The following is a 17,671-nucleotide window of genomic DNA, read 5'->3' as shown; positions in this document are numbered from 1 at the left end:
GGCTCTGTTAATGATTGGATAAATAATATTCAAGGGTCCACACAGCCCCAGATATCTGTGATTCTAACATGCAAGAAAAGAGTTGGGAATGAGACCATGAGTCCAGGATATCTGTGCCAGGGCTAGGCTTAGGCATAGGGAGCTGCCTAGCTAGTAAGCCCCATAACCTGCCATAATTTCTGAAACACCACCATTAGGAACTCATTCTTTTGAGTGACTATGATTTTTCAAAATAAAAATTTCTCTGGATAGGGTGACACTGATGAATCCATTAAGCATTTCTCCACTGGTATAATTCAGCTCACCATTAATTTTTCTTTAAGGCAGAAAAGTGTAGAACAGCAGTGCATTTACTTGGGGGTGGGTATTGTCAGGAATGGAAAAGACTAAGAAAAAAACAGGTTCAAAGTTTTGGAGACAAAATTCACCTCTGTTAAGCTTTACCAAGACAGCGTTGAAAAGCACAATTTCTCCAGCATCACTTCCTCACACTCTCTGCCAGCAAATGTACTCTGAACTGCTGGAATGATAAGATTTTGAATTTTTTGGTGGATGTGACTTTCCTTTTCATTCACAGAGCATCAGAGTCAGGCTGGTATTAAAATTCTACTTCAACTGATGCCCAAACTAAAACCGTATTTTAATAGTTGAAAATGCCCACAGCAACTGTTTTCCAAGCAAAGGTTAGAAACTCCTGCCCTTCAGACTGAAGATTCACAGGTTGTGCTATGTGCAGGGCCTCTGTGCCTCTCCTCCCAATTCTTAGCCATGAGCAAGAATAAATTCTAGGGCTTTTCTCAACATCTTCAGGGAAGATGACCACATACCAAGAAAAATATTATCTATTTATTTGGAGGGTAGTTATTATTACCCTCATTCCAGAGACAAGGAGAGAGAATGTTAGACAAATTTGAGGCATTTGTTTATAGTCAGTACAAAACAGGACCAGCGAAGCTTGAGTCTTCGATACTAGTTGCAATGTAACATTATGATCAAATATCCAGAGGTAGCTGAGATTCAAAACCAATCTCCATCACTTACTAATGATGTGATCAGGGCACAGCTGTTCATCTTCTTTAAGCCTTACTCTTGTCATTTGTAAATTAATCTTTCATTTGTTCCCAAATTCATTAAACAAATGTTTATTGTTTGCAACGTCTACTATGTGCCAGGCAGTGTCTTACGCACCGCAACACTGTAGGCTCATAACAGGATATATCCTTCAAACAAGAAAATAATTTAAGAAAGTGACTGACAGGGGGAGGGTACAGCTCAAGGGGTAGAGGGCATGCTAAGCATGCACAAGGTCCTGGGTTCAATCCCTAGTACTTTCATTAAAAAATAATTAAATAAATAAAACTGATTAACTTCCCCCTCCGAAAAAAAGAAAAACTAAAATAGATAAATACAATAAAAAAAGAAAGTGACCAGCAAATCCTAAAGACTTAATAAAAGCTGGACATTAATACAACACTACTGCTAGTATTACTCGTACTCTTACACATGACTGAGGGGCATCGTTTGAGTTTTTGACGTTTTTGTCTCCTTGACACTCACATAAGCCGTACACCCACTAAGCAGCTTGGATACATATTTCTGGTTTTTTTCACACATGATTAAAGTGTTGCTTTCGTTTGCTTACATAGAGCAACAACTGAAAGAAGAAACAGGTAGACTACAAGCACTGGTTACAAACTGGCGCCAAGAGCTTTCCAAACAATTTAAACTCATAACAGGGACAGTATTTTCCTTTTGGTTTGTAAAACGACTATTTAGTCTGTACAATAAGTGAACATTATCACTGCTTTCTTTGAGCTCAGCTGAAACCCTCAAATTATTTATCACTTTAGTGCGTATTTACGTTTTCTCAAGGGTATAAACACACGGCACTGCCAACAGCTGACAAGCGCAGGCTGAAACCTCCAGAGTGTGAGGCAGCTGAACAGGAAGCACATCCTTTTCTGCTTCAAATATTTTCACCATGACAATCTGAAAGAGCACCGAGCAATTACAACGATGATATATTTATATCTCAACTGGAATTACACGCAGATCTACAAACCAAAACAAGAGTAAGAGCAAATGTAAGCGCCGGCCGTGCACAGGCACAGCAAACCATCTGGGGAGTCTGTTTGAAAACAGGATGCTTTTTCCCGTTACCTCTGCTTGGCAGCGTTGACTGACAGCGTGGCCGCCACCTCCTCCTCCTCGTCTCAGTCCCAGTCGCTCCCGACACCTCACCAGCCGCTCCCACTGAATCTGAACAGGCTAGCTTCTCGTTAACAGAAGGATCATGCCAGGTTTAGCTACAGTTTTTAACTTCTGAAATGGGACCTAACTACGAGCTCATTTCCTTTTGCGGTTTCATACTTGATAGAAGTTCTCCGGAAACACTAACTCAGGAACTAGTAACTAGTCTGTATTTTGCCTCACAGTTATCGCCTGGCACCTTTGGTACGAATACACATGACTAGACTCCCTTGCTGGTTTAAATAATTTTGTTTAGACTGAAGTAATGTGAGGTAAGTATGCTTTAGTTTCTGCCTTGAGACACAACATAGAAAGTTTCTAGAAACACAGTATATACAATCTGCTTCCTCTTTCTTTTTTGCTTTTTTTTTTCCACTTAAGTCTTAGTCCACTCACAGGTGCAAGGTATTAATCTCCTGACAGCATATATGATCAACAGCACCTTCTAAAAAATATACTTACAAAGAAACTATTGCCTAGATATAGTTAAGTCTACTGAGATATTTTACAACCTATAAACTTTTTTTCTTTTTCTAGATTTATTGAGATGTTTGACATATAACATTGTATAAGTCTAAGATGTACAACACGATGATTTACTAGTCATATTTGTTGTGAAATGATTACCACAAGGTTAACTGACACCTCCATCACCTCACACAATTACCATTTTTTTGTGTGTGGTGAAAACATTTGAGATCTAGTCTCTTAGCAACTTTCAAGTAGATAATAGAGTCTTGTTAACGATAATCGTCATGCTGGACATCAGATCCCCACACTTAGTCATCTTGTAACTGGAAGTTTGTACCCTCTGTACCTTGGGGCATTCTTACATAGTACGAGTTTTCCCAAGTCAAAAAGTACTTCATAATCATAATCCTGTTACCCTCCAAAATATTCAGAAACTTTGTCATTATTTTACATTTAAAGGAACATAAGTATACAGATAAAAAATAAATGTCCTACAGTCTTGTCTTAAGCATTAACAGTATGAATAAACACTCAGCTGTTTTCGGCACTGAAGATGCAAAGAAATGGTCTTTGTCCTCAAGGGCCTCATAGTCTTGAAGTCAAGCCACAAACATCAAGAAAAAGAAGAAGACAAAAGGAACAATGCACTGTCACATGATGGCATAAACCGAAAGGGAAAGTTCAGAGGAGTTCAGAGGGAGTTCAGAGGAGCAGGAAAAATATGGCGATCTGAGAATCTCAAGTAATGGCATCATAAGGGGTGGTGGAATCTGAGAGAGGAGGGTAGGTGAGAAAATCAGAGAGGAAGGAACAGTCAGTCTGGGCAGGAAGAATGGCCTGAGCAAGGTCCTGGGTAGAGAAGTTCATGGTAGGTTTGGGAAGGAGATGTGAGCCAATATTTAAAGTGTTAGCTCTCTGAAAGCTTTCCAGACATCAATTAGCTAGAGAAATGGATCTGGTCTAATTAATTTCACATAATATGCTAAGAAGTATTGAGTCCGCAAGTAGTGCTAGACTTTTCTCGATTTCAAGAGTAACAAATGAATAAAGCTCTCAAAAGAAACTGAACATTATTACTCTGATCAATTCCTAATGTCTGTGTCCACCAAATATATTTCATTTATATACACTATGATAAAATCTTTACCTTAAAAAGTATGCACAAATGAACCTATTTACAAAACAGAAACAGACTCACAGATGTGGAAAATAAACTTATGGTTACTAAAGGGGGAAGGAGGGGAGGGATAAATTAGGATTTGGGGTTTAGCAGATACAAACTACTATACATAAAATAGTTAAACAAGGTCCTACTGTATAGCAGAGGGAACTATATTCAATAGCTTGTAATAAACTATAATGAAAAAGAACATGAAAAAATCTATAATTGATTCCCTATGCTGTACATCAGAAACTAACATAACATTGTAAATCAACTATATATATTTATTTTTTAAAGTATACACTAATTTACTGGATGGTGTTGATTTTGTACTGAAGAACTCAGAAAAGAACAACGTGTGATTAACGTCATCACACTCCATCTAAGCTTCTCATTGTGTTCACTGAGACTATGGGGCCCTGGGGAAAGTGGCTACATTAATTTTGAACTCAAATCATTAACATGTTTATGAAAAATCATCTCTTAGAATTCTTTCTTTTAAATATATATATATTTCAGAGTTTTTCTTTAGTTCATGAGAAATAGATGGGTTTTAATCTAAACATACAGAGAGAAATTTACCCAACATTCTCGTTGATGTTAAATGAATCAAGAGGCTCCCAGCTCTGTGTAATGTTTCCTTAAGCATGAAGGCAAGCACCCCTAGGAAGAGCCGTCTAGTGTAGTGTAGTTGGCCTGAAACTAGGGAGGCTCAAAGAGGCCCCTTCTCAAAAGCCCCTCCTCATCCTTCCGACACCTGATTTCCCCAGCCAGGTCCTCTCTCTTTCTACTCCTGTGCCCTTTTTAAGCTGCAACCTTGTCCAACACATCCACTTTCTCCCTTTATACCCACCTTTCTCTTCCACTCCCATCTCAGCACTCAGTTCAAGATTTTTCCAATTCAACAAGCATTTTATTCTCTGCAATCCACACAGCCCTTTGTTTGCTTACAGTTTTATACATTGTTTTACTTTGTTTATACCTGGTTATCTTCTTCACTGCATAGGGTCTTCTGGATTGATTTTAGTCTCAGCTCAATTGTAAATGGCATGGTGGGGCACCTACTATAACTTGTGAAATTCACAATCATTAATGTGGCTGATTCATTTCACAGATAGGCATCACAACCTCCTATGTGCCAGGCAAGGCAATCAAGGTACAGGAAGGAACCCGACAGACACGTTCCTGCTTCCTGGAGGGTATGATCTCAAGGCTGTCAGTCAGAGTCCATTCTTCACCTGTGGGCCTTTAATCTGATATTCCTCTTTGCCTGGAATATCCTCTCATTGCAACTCTACCAGTCTTTCCCTTTCATCTCCAAATCAAAACCCAATCTTGGATCTCTTTTAAGTTATTGTGCACATAGAAGGTACTTAATAAATGCATAAAGTATGACGAAAAATGCCGTACACCAACGAATTACTAGGATACAACTATGGTAAATTAACAGCAATAATAAATGTCCATGTACAAAACCACTCACTGTATTAGCTAAAACTGCAAATAAGCCATGTTTTTTTCATATGTTTAAAGTATGAAAGAAACCAGCAATATCTACCTAGCAAAACCACATTTATGAACCACAAAACTGTGTTTCCTCTTAAAAAACATTTTGACAGCCAGCAAAAGAAAGAGCAAGAGAATCCATTTTGGATGCATTTAAAGTACAGTATTAATATCTAATTGTCTTACTCTGAAGGATTCTTACAGTAAGCACAGAGTTTTCCTCCATGTGTACTATAAGTTACGGGATGGGTCCATATGTGGACACAGCCACACACATTCCAAATCATCTTCGACTTCTCTGCCTTACTGAGCTAATGTTGAGTCTAGAGTTTGTCTCACCTGGTGGCATAGTTCTTCCCACTGCCTCTGCAGAAGCTCCATGCGTTCATTAAGGATGGAGATATCGTCGGCACTGATGTAGGCACAGAGGGTGTCCTTCAACAGTGTCAACTGTGCCAGGTCATCTGTCCAGCTCCCAATTGCAGTTTCCAATTCCTAGATTAAAAAAACAAAAAAACTTGCATTCCCATGGACATCTAGCATCAGTGATTTCTGAAGTATGTTCGGAATCCCTTCTTGATGCCATTAGCTTTCCATCCCACTCATTTGAACATCCAATCTAGTATCTACTGTATTTGCTTCCTATATAATCTGATCATTTGTCAAGGTCTGATACAATACCAGGTTGCCTGCAGAATCTTTCCTAATGGGAAACGGAAATCTATTTCCTAATTCATTGATGTTTCTCATCTTCTCTAGGTTGAAGTTCCATCGCTGCTGATGGAAGTACTGATCTTCTGTACTTTTAAACTGACTTCATAAACTCCTTTATTTTTGTCCCAAGTTACTGATCATGTTAATGAAATATTTTTCAAAAACCCAAATTCCTAGATTTAACCTTCATCTTCAAATACTGAATTGCTATATTCTGTGATAAAGACTTTATAACATAATAGCTGAAAAGATCTATTGCTGTTTATTACTCAATTTAAAGTAATGGACTGAATATGTTTTCTACAGGAGCAGAGATTTCTTTAAGTTACTGGAAAAAATATGTATTCTGTTCTTTCGGGGAATGATTTAGGGAAAAAAATCCATATAACAATATTTGAATGAGTTGGCAGGAGTTTTTGCAATGGTTTGAACATATGACCAGTTTTACAATTTGTATAACTTGCTTTTTGCCAGCTGTTGATGTTTTTAGATTCCAGCTAATTTTGTACATGAATAGAGCATTTCACATGGCTTTCCCCCTCTCTTTTTGTCTCTTCACACAAAGGACAAGTTTCCAAAGGCAAAGGCAATTCGTGGTACTGTCGGAGGCTAACTTCTCAGGCAATTTAGGCAAACTAGGTTTTAGCCTAAATTTTCTAGGTAATTGCTTTGTTTTGCTGCTCAGCGTGGTTTGGGGAAGAGTAGCAAAGAGCTGGACCAAAATGCACCCTTCTAATCTCCAAACTTAATAGCAGGGCATGTTTGTAACTGTCGAGTATTTTGGGAGATTAGGTCCCGTGGTAACAGCATTTGGCTGAAAGACCAAACCATCCAGGTGTATTAAATATGAAGCATTTCTATTTACATCCTAGACATACTAAATTGTCTATCAATGCAAAGATTTTCCTCTTTTTATACTAATTTCAATCCCTACCCCACCCACTCAAACATCAGATATAGGGTATTGGTTAGAAAAGACATAAACAACGTGACCACCAGAATCCATCTGCTACAGACTCACTGACTCCGTCAGATGAGTCCACGTGGTAAAAACAATAGTCTTTGGATTCAGGAAGCCCTGATGCTAACTTTGATAGTGATTAAACCTCTGCATGCCTCACTTTTCATATCTGTAGAAGGAACGTAACAGATTGTCCTCACGAGCTTGTGTTCACGCCAATTGAGGTAACGCTGGTTAGGCCGTGGCACACAGGAGGGGCTCGCTAAATGCCCATTCTTGCTTGTCGAAAATATTCTTTAATCATTCATCATGAATTTATAGGCAACATTTCAAACTCTTTCTAATCTTCACATACTTCTGAATTTACACCTCAAGTTAATATTTCACTTACTTACCACCCATGACGTAGAATATACCACCTTCTGTTTTTCCTAAATATGCCTCTTCTGTTTCAAAGACTATCCTTAAATTTTAATACTGAAGAAAAATTCTTATATCCACCCTTTTCATGATTTCCAGACTTCTTTACAAATTAATCTTTCTTATATGCTTACCACTTCTTACCCAGAGTGAAGCAGAGAACTTCTGATTAAAATCCACTCTATCACTTAGCTGGTTAAAGCGCTTGACTAGTAAACAGGAGATCCTGGGTTCAAATCCCAGCAGGACTTGATCTCTCTCGGCTTTGTGTTCAGTTTAGGGGTGTAGCTCAGTGGTAGAGTACATGTTTAGCATGCATGAGGTCCCGGGTTCAATCCCCAGTACCTCCATTAAAAAATAAATAAATAAACCTAATTATCTCCCCCCTCCGGAAAAAAAAGAAAAAAAAAAGGAAGAAAGAAAAAAGAAAATAAAAGTCCAAATCATTCAAGTCTGTCTGAAGTTTTAAACAGAATTCCTCCAGGGCAGTAATTTGCAAATGACTTGGCAAATTCAAGGACATGTGTTATCTGGGGTGGGGGGAGGGAGGCATTTTTAAAGGGAACTTTGATTTGTCCTGCATATTGCTCAGCAGAGGACTGCTGTTCAGGCACTCTGCTTGACTACAGAGGAGTGCGTGAGAAAGTTCCTACATCCACTAACTCATGTTGGCGTCAGTGAGCTCACCATGCAGGGAGTGGTCTGTATTAGCTACCGTTTTGCTTTCAAGTGCATTTGAAGTGTTGATCATAATCTTTAAATAGTCAGGGCTCTGAGTAACTGAAGGACTGTGTGTCTCCGAGCAGTAACTGTAACCAGCTATTTACAGTTCCTGCCTTCCTTACAGGAAAGAGCCTGGAGGGCAGGGTGTGTTTCTCCAAGGGCCACTGTATGCAGAATTTCCAGGCTGCCCAGCCTCGCTTTTCTTTCTGTGAACTAGACTCTTCTACTGGAATGACCCTCCAGCGTGGACACTTTAAAAAGATTGTTTTTATTGCTCTTAACCTAGCTTTCAAATATCTTTTAATATGGCGTTTTACATTTTGGTTTGCTTGCTCAAGGTAATCCAGAAACTAGCCTATAATTTGATCAACCACAAAACATCAACAACCAAGCTTCACCAGAGTTGCCTGCCCTAATGCAAAACACCGGGAACTCGCATCTACACGGAGACAACCACCGGGGCCTGGCCGGACTGTGCTCTCAAAGGCGCTACTGCAGGAGAAGCAGAAGTGGGTGACAGTGAACGGCTCAAGCCGGCACCTCACCTTGCAATGCATTTGCTCCGCGTGGAGCTCTTCGTGGTGATCTGGTAGGGGCTGGGAAAGCCTCTTCTTGAAAGTTCGCAGTTTCTCCAGAGAATCAGCTATTCCGTTCTCGCATTTTTCCCAGTCCTAGAATGGGAGGAGAAAGAAATTTCATGAATTGGGAGGGTGGGTGGTAGGAAACTGGGAAAAAGAAAAGAAAAACTTTCTTTTCAATTCCGAGAGAAAGAATTCAAGTTACACTGATGAACACTGTTGGAGGCGTGTCCACGTCCATTGTCATGGGAGGTGGCATCAGAAGGGCTGAGTTCTAAACTGAATGACTTAGTATCTGTGTGACTTTAAGCAGGTAATGCGCTGTATCTCAGGGCTCCCTATGAAACCTGAAATAATACAAACACTCTATGATTGCTGGAGGATTACAGGAAACAATGGGGGTCAAGACACCATGTACAATGCCCAGAATATTATGGGTACTCAGAAATGTTACCTGAATCCCAATCTATCTGCAGGTGGAAGTACCATCCCAGTATCTTGCCTCTTTCCTAACTCCATGCCTCACACTAATGTCTAATGTCTACGCTCTCTTAATGCACTGCAAAGGATGAAAAAGAGAATATGGAATCTCTTTCAGGGTGAAAATACATATAGGGGAGAGCAGTGATATGAAATGTAAAAATAATATAACCCTGACTCTGATTCAATTCCACACATAAATTGTCTAAGCCACTTAGATCTGACTTGGTACAGAAGCAGAAACATATATAACTATGAAAAGCAGAGCATTTGACTGGCTTTATCTTGATGGCACTGAAACGTATGTAACAAAGGACTAAATGTCTAAAATGTAAAAAACCTATAGAAAGCAAAAAAGCAGAGGGAGCGAGGTAATGCAGATTTTTAAAAGCATGCATCTTGTATGACAAGTACTGCCAAGCGCCTGGAAGCACGGCACAGCAGGCTAGGTGGCACAGGGCGGCAGCAGGGGGTGTGGCAGATCTCTATGAGCTGACAAAAGAAAGCATACATTATATGGTTATGTTTTAGAAGGTTAGACACCAAACTGGCAACAACGGTTATCTCTAGAGAAGAGACCAGGATTTGGGTGGTGGTATTGAGGAAATTTCTTTGTACCCTCTATACTTCAATCATTATCTGAATTTTTTTCAGACACATGGACTTTTTTTGTGATTAAAAAAGAAAGTAAAAGACAAAAAAGAAAGGAACCATGATGGAGACTTGATTTTTTATGGCACCCCATCTACAAAATAACCCATTTCTGGTGTCTCAGTGCCAATTAAATTCAACTAAGCAAATCCCCTTAATTTCGTCAACTGCCCCCCGTTCCTGACTTCCCCCTTCTAGTTACCTTCCTCACAGTTTAAATTACTGAGCTCTAGAGAGACCCAACTAGAGCTGCTTTTAGTAGTTAGCCTGGCGCCAAACCAGGCTGCACGTCCCTTCACATCACCCCTTCCATCATCTTTCATCAGCAATCCTCTCCTGTCTGGGTTCTTTCTATTTTCTCTCCTGATGCCTTGTTTTCAGCACTGCAATGCAGAGAAGCCATTACCACAACGGTCTTCTTTAAAACGTGCTGCCCACAGTGCCTCCCTGCTCAGTGTCTTTTGGTTTCTAACTGGACAGAGAGTGTGGCCCACGATTCTCATTTCTGTTTAAAATTCCTTCAGGGAACTTCCCAGGGTATACAACCACATTCCTTCTTCCCATTCACTAGGAAGAATGAAACAAAAACAAACAACGCTGCCCCCTGCCCCCTGCCCACAAAGTCTATTTTGGACAGATTTGTTCCAATTCCCCTTTATTAAAATGTCTGTGTTCCCAGGCTACTCTTAGTTAGGCACAGTGAGGGAAGACAAAAGATCCTCTTTCTGCTGAAACTGAACAACATTCTCAATTAAATCATCACAGCCTCTCAAATCTATCAACATGCAGGTAATGAATGGTCGTTGGTCTAAAAGAGAAAAGGTCAACTTTTCATTCTTCACAGCAACATTAAGAGGCAATAGTGAAACAAGTAAACACGAAGGCATCAAATGATAATGACTGCATTCTTGGCGTATTTCCTCAGCATCAAATTAAGAGCTAAAAATAGGTAAGCACTATAGCTATGGTGAAAAGATACAGTAAAATGAGGCAGCAAAATCATTAGAGTTTAGCTTCATAAATTCCTTCTTAGGCAAATGGGATCTAGTGTATGATCCAGAAGAAAATAAAACTTTAACAAGAGAACAAGAGTTCCCCTTTCCAAGGATGGCTTAGAATCTGAAGGTATGATCAAGTTTTTTTTACTACATGAATTATAAGGAAATAACTAAATGTTATGGTCTGCAGACATCTATCAAAGTCGATGTTTTATACGCCAGCAAACAGACTGACAAGAAAAGCAAATGCAGTGACTCAGCCCTCTCGCCTTATTAAGTCTCAGAAATGTGCCCCGAAATCACATCACAAATAAAGAAAAACATATGGTTAACGTGTTCTCAACAGAATGAGTTACAATGTTTTTAATCCTTTCCTGAAAGCAAAAAAGAAGGAAAAAGAATCAGGCATATTGTATTACTGATGAATTGTGCTGTGTGCAAATAAAGGCGCGCTAACATGTGTTCAGTGGCATTTTTGATTGACTGTTTCCTACACGGAAGGTAAGATAATAATTTATTTAATAAATCCAGTAGAATAAACCCAACGAGTGTGCATACTTTAAGCATTAAAAAAAGCAAAATGTGCTTCATTAACTTTAGCTATTACCTTTAACCCAAAAAGTGACAGGCTGAATTTAATAATCTCATTAAAGTGTTGGTGATTATCACTATAAAAGGCACTATTTAGTCATGATCAATTTCAAAATGATGATAATATCAACAATGACAGTTACCATCATTTACTGAGTACACAGTATGTACCAGGTACTCTGACATATGATTTACTTTCACCATTTCATGAAATCCTCACAATGCTGCACTACATGTAATCATACCCACTCTACAGATGAGGAAACTGAGGCTTAGATAAATAGAGTTAACCAGGTTACTTGGTTTATTATGGTTTTAACTTGGGTTTATCTGAGTTTAGAACCCATGCCTTAATTCAACTGCAGATTTAATTACGTGTTACATAAGGAATTGGAAAGTGAGGGAGAAAAGCAGATTGTGGGAGGTCTGATAAATTTACATTTCCCTAAACTTACTGAGTGATCAGGCTATCTGTTTCCAACTAAAGGCTTAATATACCTCCTGGAGATTTTATCTTATAGCATCTTGCTTGGATGAGTAAGATCAACTCAAGAGTATCTTCTTGGATAGCTCTTCCTGCTATAAAACAAGCGATAGCAATCTTGAAAACCACTTCAGAGTCTTACATTAGGGAGTGCAATCTACTCTTTGCATTCTTGTCTGGATTTATGAAGTCATCTCGTGGCTTCTGGCTTAGCACTGGCCATGAATCAGAATTCATCGTTTGGACAGTCTTATTAGACTTAAAACTACTTTGTTGGGGGATTTTCCGGAAAGACAAACTGCTGAAAATTGGGAAACTTTTCTAGTTCATGCAAGACAGGACAATGTCTCAATTAAGACACAGGGGATCAAAATACCGCAGGGTATGACTTAACGATGTGCACTAAGATAACAATGTCGAGGACGGGGCACAACTATTACAAGGGCTTTTTAAACTGCGCTAGGCCTACAGGAGGAAAGAGCTGAACTTACTTGCAACAGGAAAGCCAGTTTCTTCTTCTGCTCCTCCAGGTGCACACTGGCTGATCTCCACTTCTCCTGCATTTCCGTGAGCTCGGCCTGCAAGGCGGCCTCAGCCCCGCCGTCGGCGGAGAGCAGGAGCTGCTTGCCAGCCTCCACGGTGAGGATGTAGCTGCCCTGCTGTCGCAGTAACACCTTTTCTTTGAACTGAAAAGAGCCACAGATTTTTACTTTCTCATTCTTTTCTTCACTGTTTCCCCGTTATAAGTATTTTTCAGTGGCTCAAAATGTTTGCATACATAACATACCCTCTTTTTTCCAAAAGGCTTTACTGACCTAGTACTCTGTACCTGAGTGGAGCAACGTGTAAATAAATAAGAATTCAACAGGGAGGCTTAGTGTCTGCTCCCGAGTTAAACACCATCACGATGCAATATGAGAACCACTCTACAAGACTGATGCTCACAGAGGGACAGCTAGCCCACGTAGGTGCACAGGAAGCTTCTTCAAGTGGTGAAAGCTTCCTGAGTCTTGAAAGACATTAGGAACACAACCAGATGAAGAAGGATCTGGTGTGAGGAGGACCAGGAGTCAGGGAGAGGACACCTTCCACACAGAGAAGTGAGGATGGGCAAATGCACTCCCCACAATAAAGATGATGAATGCAGGACACTGGACATCGCTTTCAGTGGCTGGAACAGAGGATGCCTGTGAGAGTGTGGGAGAAGATGAGGCAAGACCATGCCTTGCACAGGAATTTGGTTTTTATAGTAAAAGTGACTGAGACTCACGGAAGAGTATTAAGCAGTAGGGTGGAAGATAGAATGGAAAAAGGGCATATATTGGAGATGCTAAGACAAGTCGGGAAGCTGTTGTCTATTGAGGTGAGAAATCGTGAGTGCCTAAATCTAAGGCGGTGGTGGTAGGGATGGAGACTTGAGGTATATGAGATCTGGGGAGGAGAGAAAAAGAAGAGTACAGCTCTAGAATGACTCCAGGGTTCCTGGGTGATGGCGTTTCCATGGTTTGGGCACATGGGATGGGCTGATGAAGCATTACTGGTCCGGAGATCACAGGCTCCGTTGACGCCCACAGGGTATATTATGTCTGTGATGCAAGTAGATATAAATTTAAAGGTGGTTAAATAGACCAGTTGGAGGCTTAGGAGGTGAATGGGCCCAGAAGATACCAATCTGACCCTCCTCTGCTGGTAGGGAGTAGTTGAAGCCTTGTGCAGAGATGAGGTTTCCCAGAGATGTGAGGAGAAGAAAGGAAACAGAGAACATTAACCTTCAAAGGAAGAGGAGCCCATGAAATGTCCTGGGAGGGACTGAAGAGAGGGCGAGGAGGTATCCACGGAAGAGGATGGAGTCCCAAACTCCCCAGCTGGTGAGAGGAAGGGGCTGGATTGGGAATAAACAAAGAGCTCACATGGGACTGAGCCACTTAAGTGGCTTGTTTAAATTGCTCGTGAGTTAAATGTGTATAATCAATGTAAAGTCTTTCTTCTCCGCCACTGTCTTTCCATCCGTGCTGGGATCCCCTGAGCTGCTGTGAGGCCTTGGTGTGTGAAGTGGAGGCAGTCTTTGTGAGAAGCTGGGACTCACCATACGTTCATCGTTAAATACGGACTTCATAATGCAATCCTTTTGTATATTTCTGTTGACATTTGGGAACCATGCTTGTCTGCATTCCAGCCTTACTCGAGAGTCCTTCTGAAGAACCGAGGCCAGGGTAAAGAGTGCGGCGGAGATGCAGGAGCAGTTGGAAAAGAGCGTGTCTGGCACCTTACCTGCGCGTCATCAAAGAGGGTCCTTGCTTGTTGCAGTGGTATTGGGACACTTCCGAGACCAGTCGCGGGTACATAGGACACTTCAACCAACCACTTCCGAAGCTTCTCCGCCATCTCCCTATAGCGTTGCCACTGGCGAATCTGGCTGTCGATGATGCCCCGCCTCTGCTGGGCCCTGCGGATCACCCCCTGCCACTGATTACTGAGAAGTGTCAGCTTCAGGTTGAATTCATCCCTGGTGAAGAAATAATTACATCAGGGAAACCACTGTAATCCTGGATGTAGGTAGCTAATCAAACGATGTCTACTACTCGATGACCATAAGCCCTAACAGGTGATCCAGGACAGAGGTTTTCAAATATCATGCCATGATCTATTATTAAGTCTATTGAAAGTAATTTTAAAAATTAATAACAGTGAAACCACTAGTGTTTGCAAACGGTGAATGGATTCTGGTCTCAGCACAGGTGGAAGATATATCTGCAAGGTCACTGTCATTTACCCTCTGAGGGCAAAAGAGGGGACAGAGTGCAGGGCAGCAGCTACACTGGGCGTGGCGTCTCTGAACACACCCAGGACCATGTGTGCAGCACGTGACACCCTCTTGCGTGTGCGACCATAGGAAAAAATGAGGGACACAGCTTATTTATAACCTCTGTCTACAGCTACAATTATAAGCCACTTTGGTTAAAAAAAACTGGGTTATTTAAGCTAGAATCATAAGCCACTTAAATAAAATTATGTCATTTAAAAATATTTTTTAAAACAGTACTCCATAAACTCTCAGTATTCCCCCACAATAAATAGCCCTAATCGTCAGCAGATTATTTCATATACTCATCTAAACCATCCCTGCTGCATTTTAAGCCCACTCCATTTGTTCTTACAGAAATGAAAACTAGCTAGTAGTCATTTTCGGAATAAAGGTTGGCCATATACTTAGAGATACTAAATTTTCCTTCAACTTTCTCAATGTCAGGCTAACTTGTCTCAGATCTTTTTGTTCGTTCTTTCTGCTTCTGTGTTTTCTACCTTTAAAAAATGTTGGTAGTTTTTTATCAGTTTTCTTGAACATCCAACTGTAATTCTACAACTGTTCTGCCCAGTACCAAAGAGAATGAGTTTCTCTGGAGCTGAGAGTGGTACTCACATACTTTAGGACTATAGTGTCACATTACTTGTGCTTTCTCTATTTTACTAGTTTCGCTCTTCTTCCCTCTTGAGGGTGGTTTCTCATCTGAACTGGACTTACTATTCTGGGCTCCTATGTTCTGGACATCTTCTATTACCTAGGGCCACTATAAACTTTGATTTTGTAACCAAGTGTATTATTAGGTGCTTCTGTTTTTGAAAGGAAGTTCTGGTACTTAGAATCTAATTGCAGCTGAACCAAATGTGGTGAATTAGGTACAGGAGACTTTCCTAAAAGTTACAAGCATCCAACATCTCTGAGAACACCCAACTCCAGGGCTTGAGGATGTTCTGCACCATGAAGCATACCCTACACCCTGCTTCCCTATCAGATAGCCATCCAAGGTCTTTGGAGCCTTCATCCTCACTTCCTAGAAACAAGCTGTCCTGAGCTATCTGACAGTATGAGGAACTACTCAAAACGTGACACTGGGCTCAATGCTGAACTTGAACTCTAAAAAGCAAAACATATCAACAAGCTTTTAAAACACAATACATTTGTAATCTGGGGCCTTCCTATTTGTCAATATGCTCTCATTTAAATTTTTTTAACTGTCAGCTTTCAAAATTATCCTCTGGTCCAATCCTCCCATCTTCATTTCTTTGGTGTTTTTCCCTAAATGTTAACATTTAAAATTTAATAGGTGTTGGCTTGTGCCTGAATGCTAAATTTTATTTTACTTAATGACTTGAGCTTTTATAATATTGTTACAAGAGTAGGGAGGATAAAGCAAAAGATAAGTTAATTGCATTTGAATTTGTCTTATTCTGAAGGCCTTAATGTCTCAGTAAAGCTCACATTTAAGTTTGGCTTACTTAGAATAGAATAAATATGGTATCACATTTTGTTGTTCCAAGCTTAACCATGAAAATCTTTCATGTACTTCCAAATAAATATCCACTTAGAACCGAAATTGCTTCCAAAATATTTAAAAAAAAAAAGCTCTTGATAAAAATAATGACTTATTTTCTATTTTTTAAAAAAAGTTAATTATAATCACAACTACTGGTCCTAAGTAAGGGAAAAATGTACACATGTAATAAAATAAGGTTTTGAGGTTTGTACTCCAAATATCAAGAGTAATATTGTTCCTAGGAAGTATAATTATAGGACAAAATTGCCAATTCACATACCATAAATCTAAAGGGGAGCTAGATTTTACTTCTGCATTTTTCATACAGAGATAGTCTGCTAAGTAAATAAAGAGGAAGCAAAATTTCAGGCTGAGCGTAATCTGACTTAAGGCAGCAAGCCATTTTCAAACATGGAGGCATTATCGTGGTATGACAAACCCGCTGGTCCTGACCAGAGACCAGGTACGTGAGTTCTAGGCTTGATTCTGCTGCTACTTAGTCATGTGGCCTTGGTCAATGATCAGTTCACGATTCTGAGTCTCAAATTTTCATTCATAAGTCAGAGAGATGGTTGAGGGATCTCTATGCTCCTTGGAGGAATAAAATTTCTGTAACCGAATGAGAATTATTAGAAGCATCTGTTTACAAACCATTGGTGCATCACTGATATAATTCATTTGGACCTATTCATTAACGCCAGTCTCTTGCAGATGACTAGCGAAGGTTGGCTAGGTGATTTCCAATTACTCTATACTCATATAATTTAACAGTAGTTCTTTAAAAAGATTCAATATTCAGTCATTTCAGAGATTCAGACAAGTCTTTCCTCCAATTACTGAGGCTCCATTGCATTACAATTGCCTTAGGAAGATTGGATTTATGTCCTTTAATCTACTCATTAAAAAGAAAATGACCAATTTACTGGAACCTTTCTTTGTAATAATATCAGCGATCCTACCTGTCATCAACTTGACCTTGTTCTAGAAGACGCTGCCCATCAATAATGATCGAGTGCAAAATCTGCTGACGACTGAACATCTCTGCTTGAAACAACTGTTATTTAAAAAAAGAGGAAGAAAAACATAATTTAGAGGTCCTAATTTTAGTGACCAGTTCTTCAACAACTTTCCAAAAATTCTGGTTTAAGCTAAGCTATGGAAAATATCTCCAGCTGAAATCAGAATGTGTATAAAATCTTGCAGTGTAGGAATAATGTATTTTTAAACCATCAATTAAGATAAACTTAAAAATGAAGTTTATTTTGTGCTTACTAAAACTAAGTGACTGAAAGTAGAATTATGTTTCCCTTCTTTCTTTCAAAATCACCCAATAAAGTTAGTTAACACATAATTTGTATTCTGGTTT

At 39.8% G+C, this 17,671-nt stretch overlaps 1 protein-coding gene across 19 annotated transcripts in view; it reads right to left on the bottom strand.

Moving 5' to 3' along the window:
- SYNE1 (spectrin repeat containing nuclear envelope protein 1) overlaps nucleotides 1-17,671 on the bottom strand; it is a 427,973-nt gene that overhangs the window by 61,177 nt on the left and 349,125 nt on the right. For 18 of the 19 annotated variants that reach the window (XM_031456562.2, XM_064486565.1, XM_031456561.2 and 15 more), the window contains 5 exons: nucleotides 17,265-17,359; nucleotides 14,261-14,495; nucleotides 12,481-12,675; nucleotides 8,753-8,878; nucleotides 5,729-5,884 (listed from right to left, as the gene is read on the bottom strand). In XM_031456562.2, the coding sequence (XP_031312422.2) occupies nucleotides 5,729-5,884; nucleotides 8,753-8,878; nucleotides 12,481-12,675; nucleotides 14,261-14,495; nucleotides 17,265-17,359 (807 nt within the window). Of the gene's footprint in view, nucleotides 1-2,160; nucleotides 2,346-5,728; nucleotides 5,885-8,752; nucleotides 8,879-12,480; nucleotides 12,676-14,260; nucleotides 14,496-17,264; nucleotides 17,360-17,671 lie in introns of those variants that run through there. The other variant, XM_064486568.1, reaches the window with a different exon arrangement.

This window comes from Camelus dromedarius, chromosome 6 (assembly GCF_036321535.1).
Source record: "Camelus dromedarius isolate mCamDro1 chromosome 6, mCamDro1.pat, whole genome shotgun sequence".
NCBI classification, from domain to species: domain Eukaryota; kingdom Metazoa; phylum Chordata; class Mammalia; order Artiodactyla; family Camelidae; genus Camelus; species Camelus dromedarius.
This window is presented reverse-complemented; position numbering and strand designations above follow the sequence as displayed.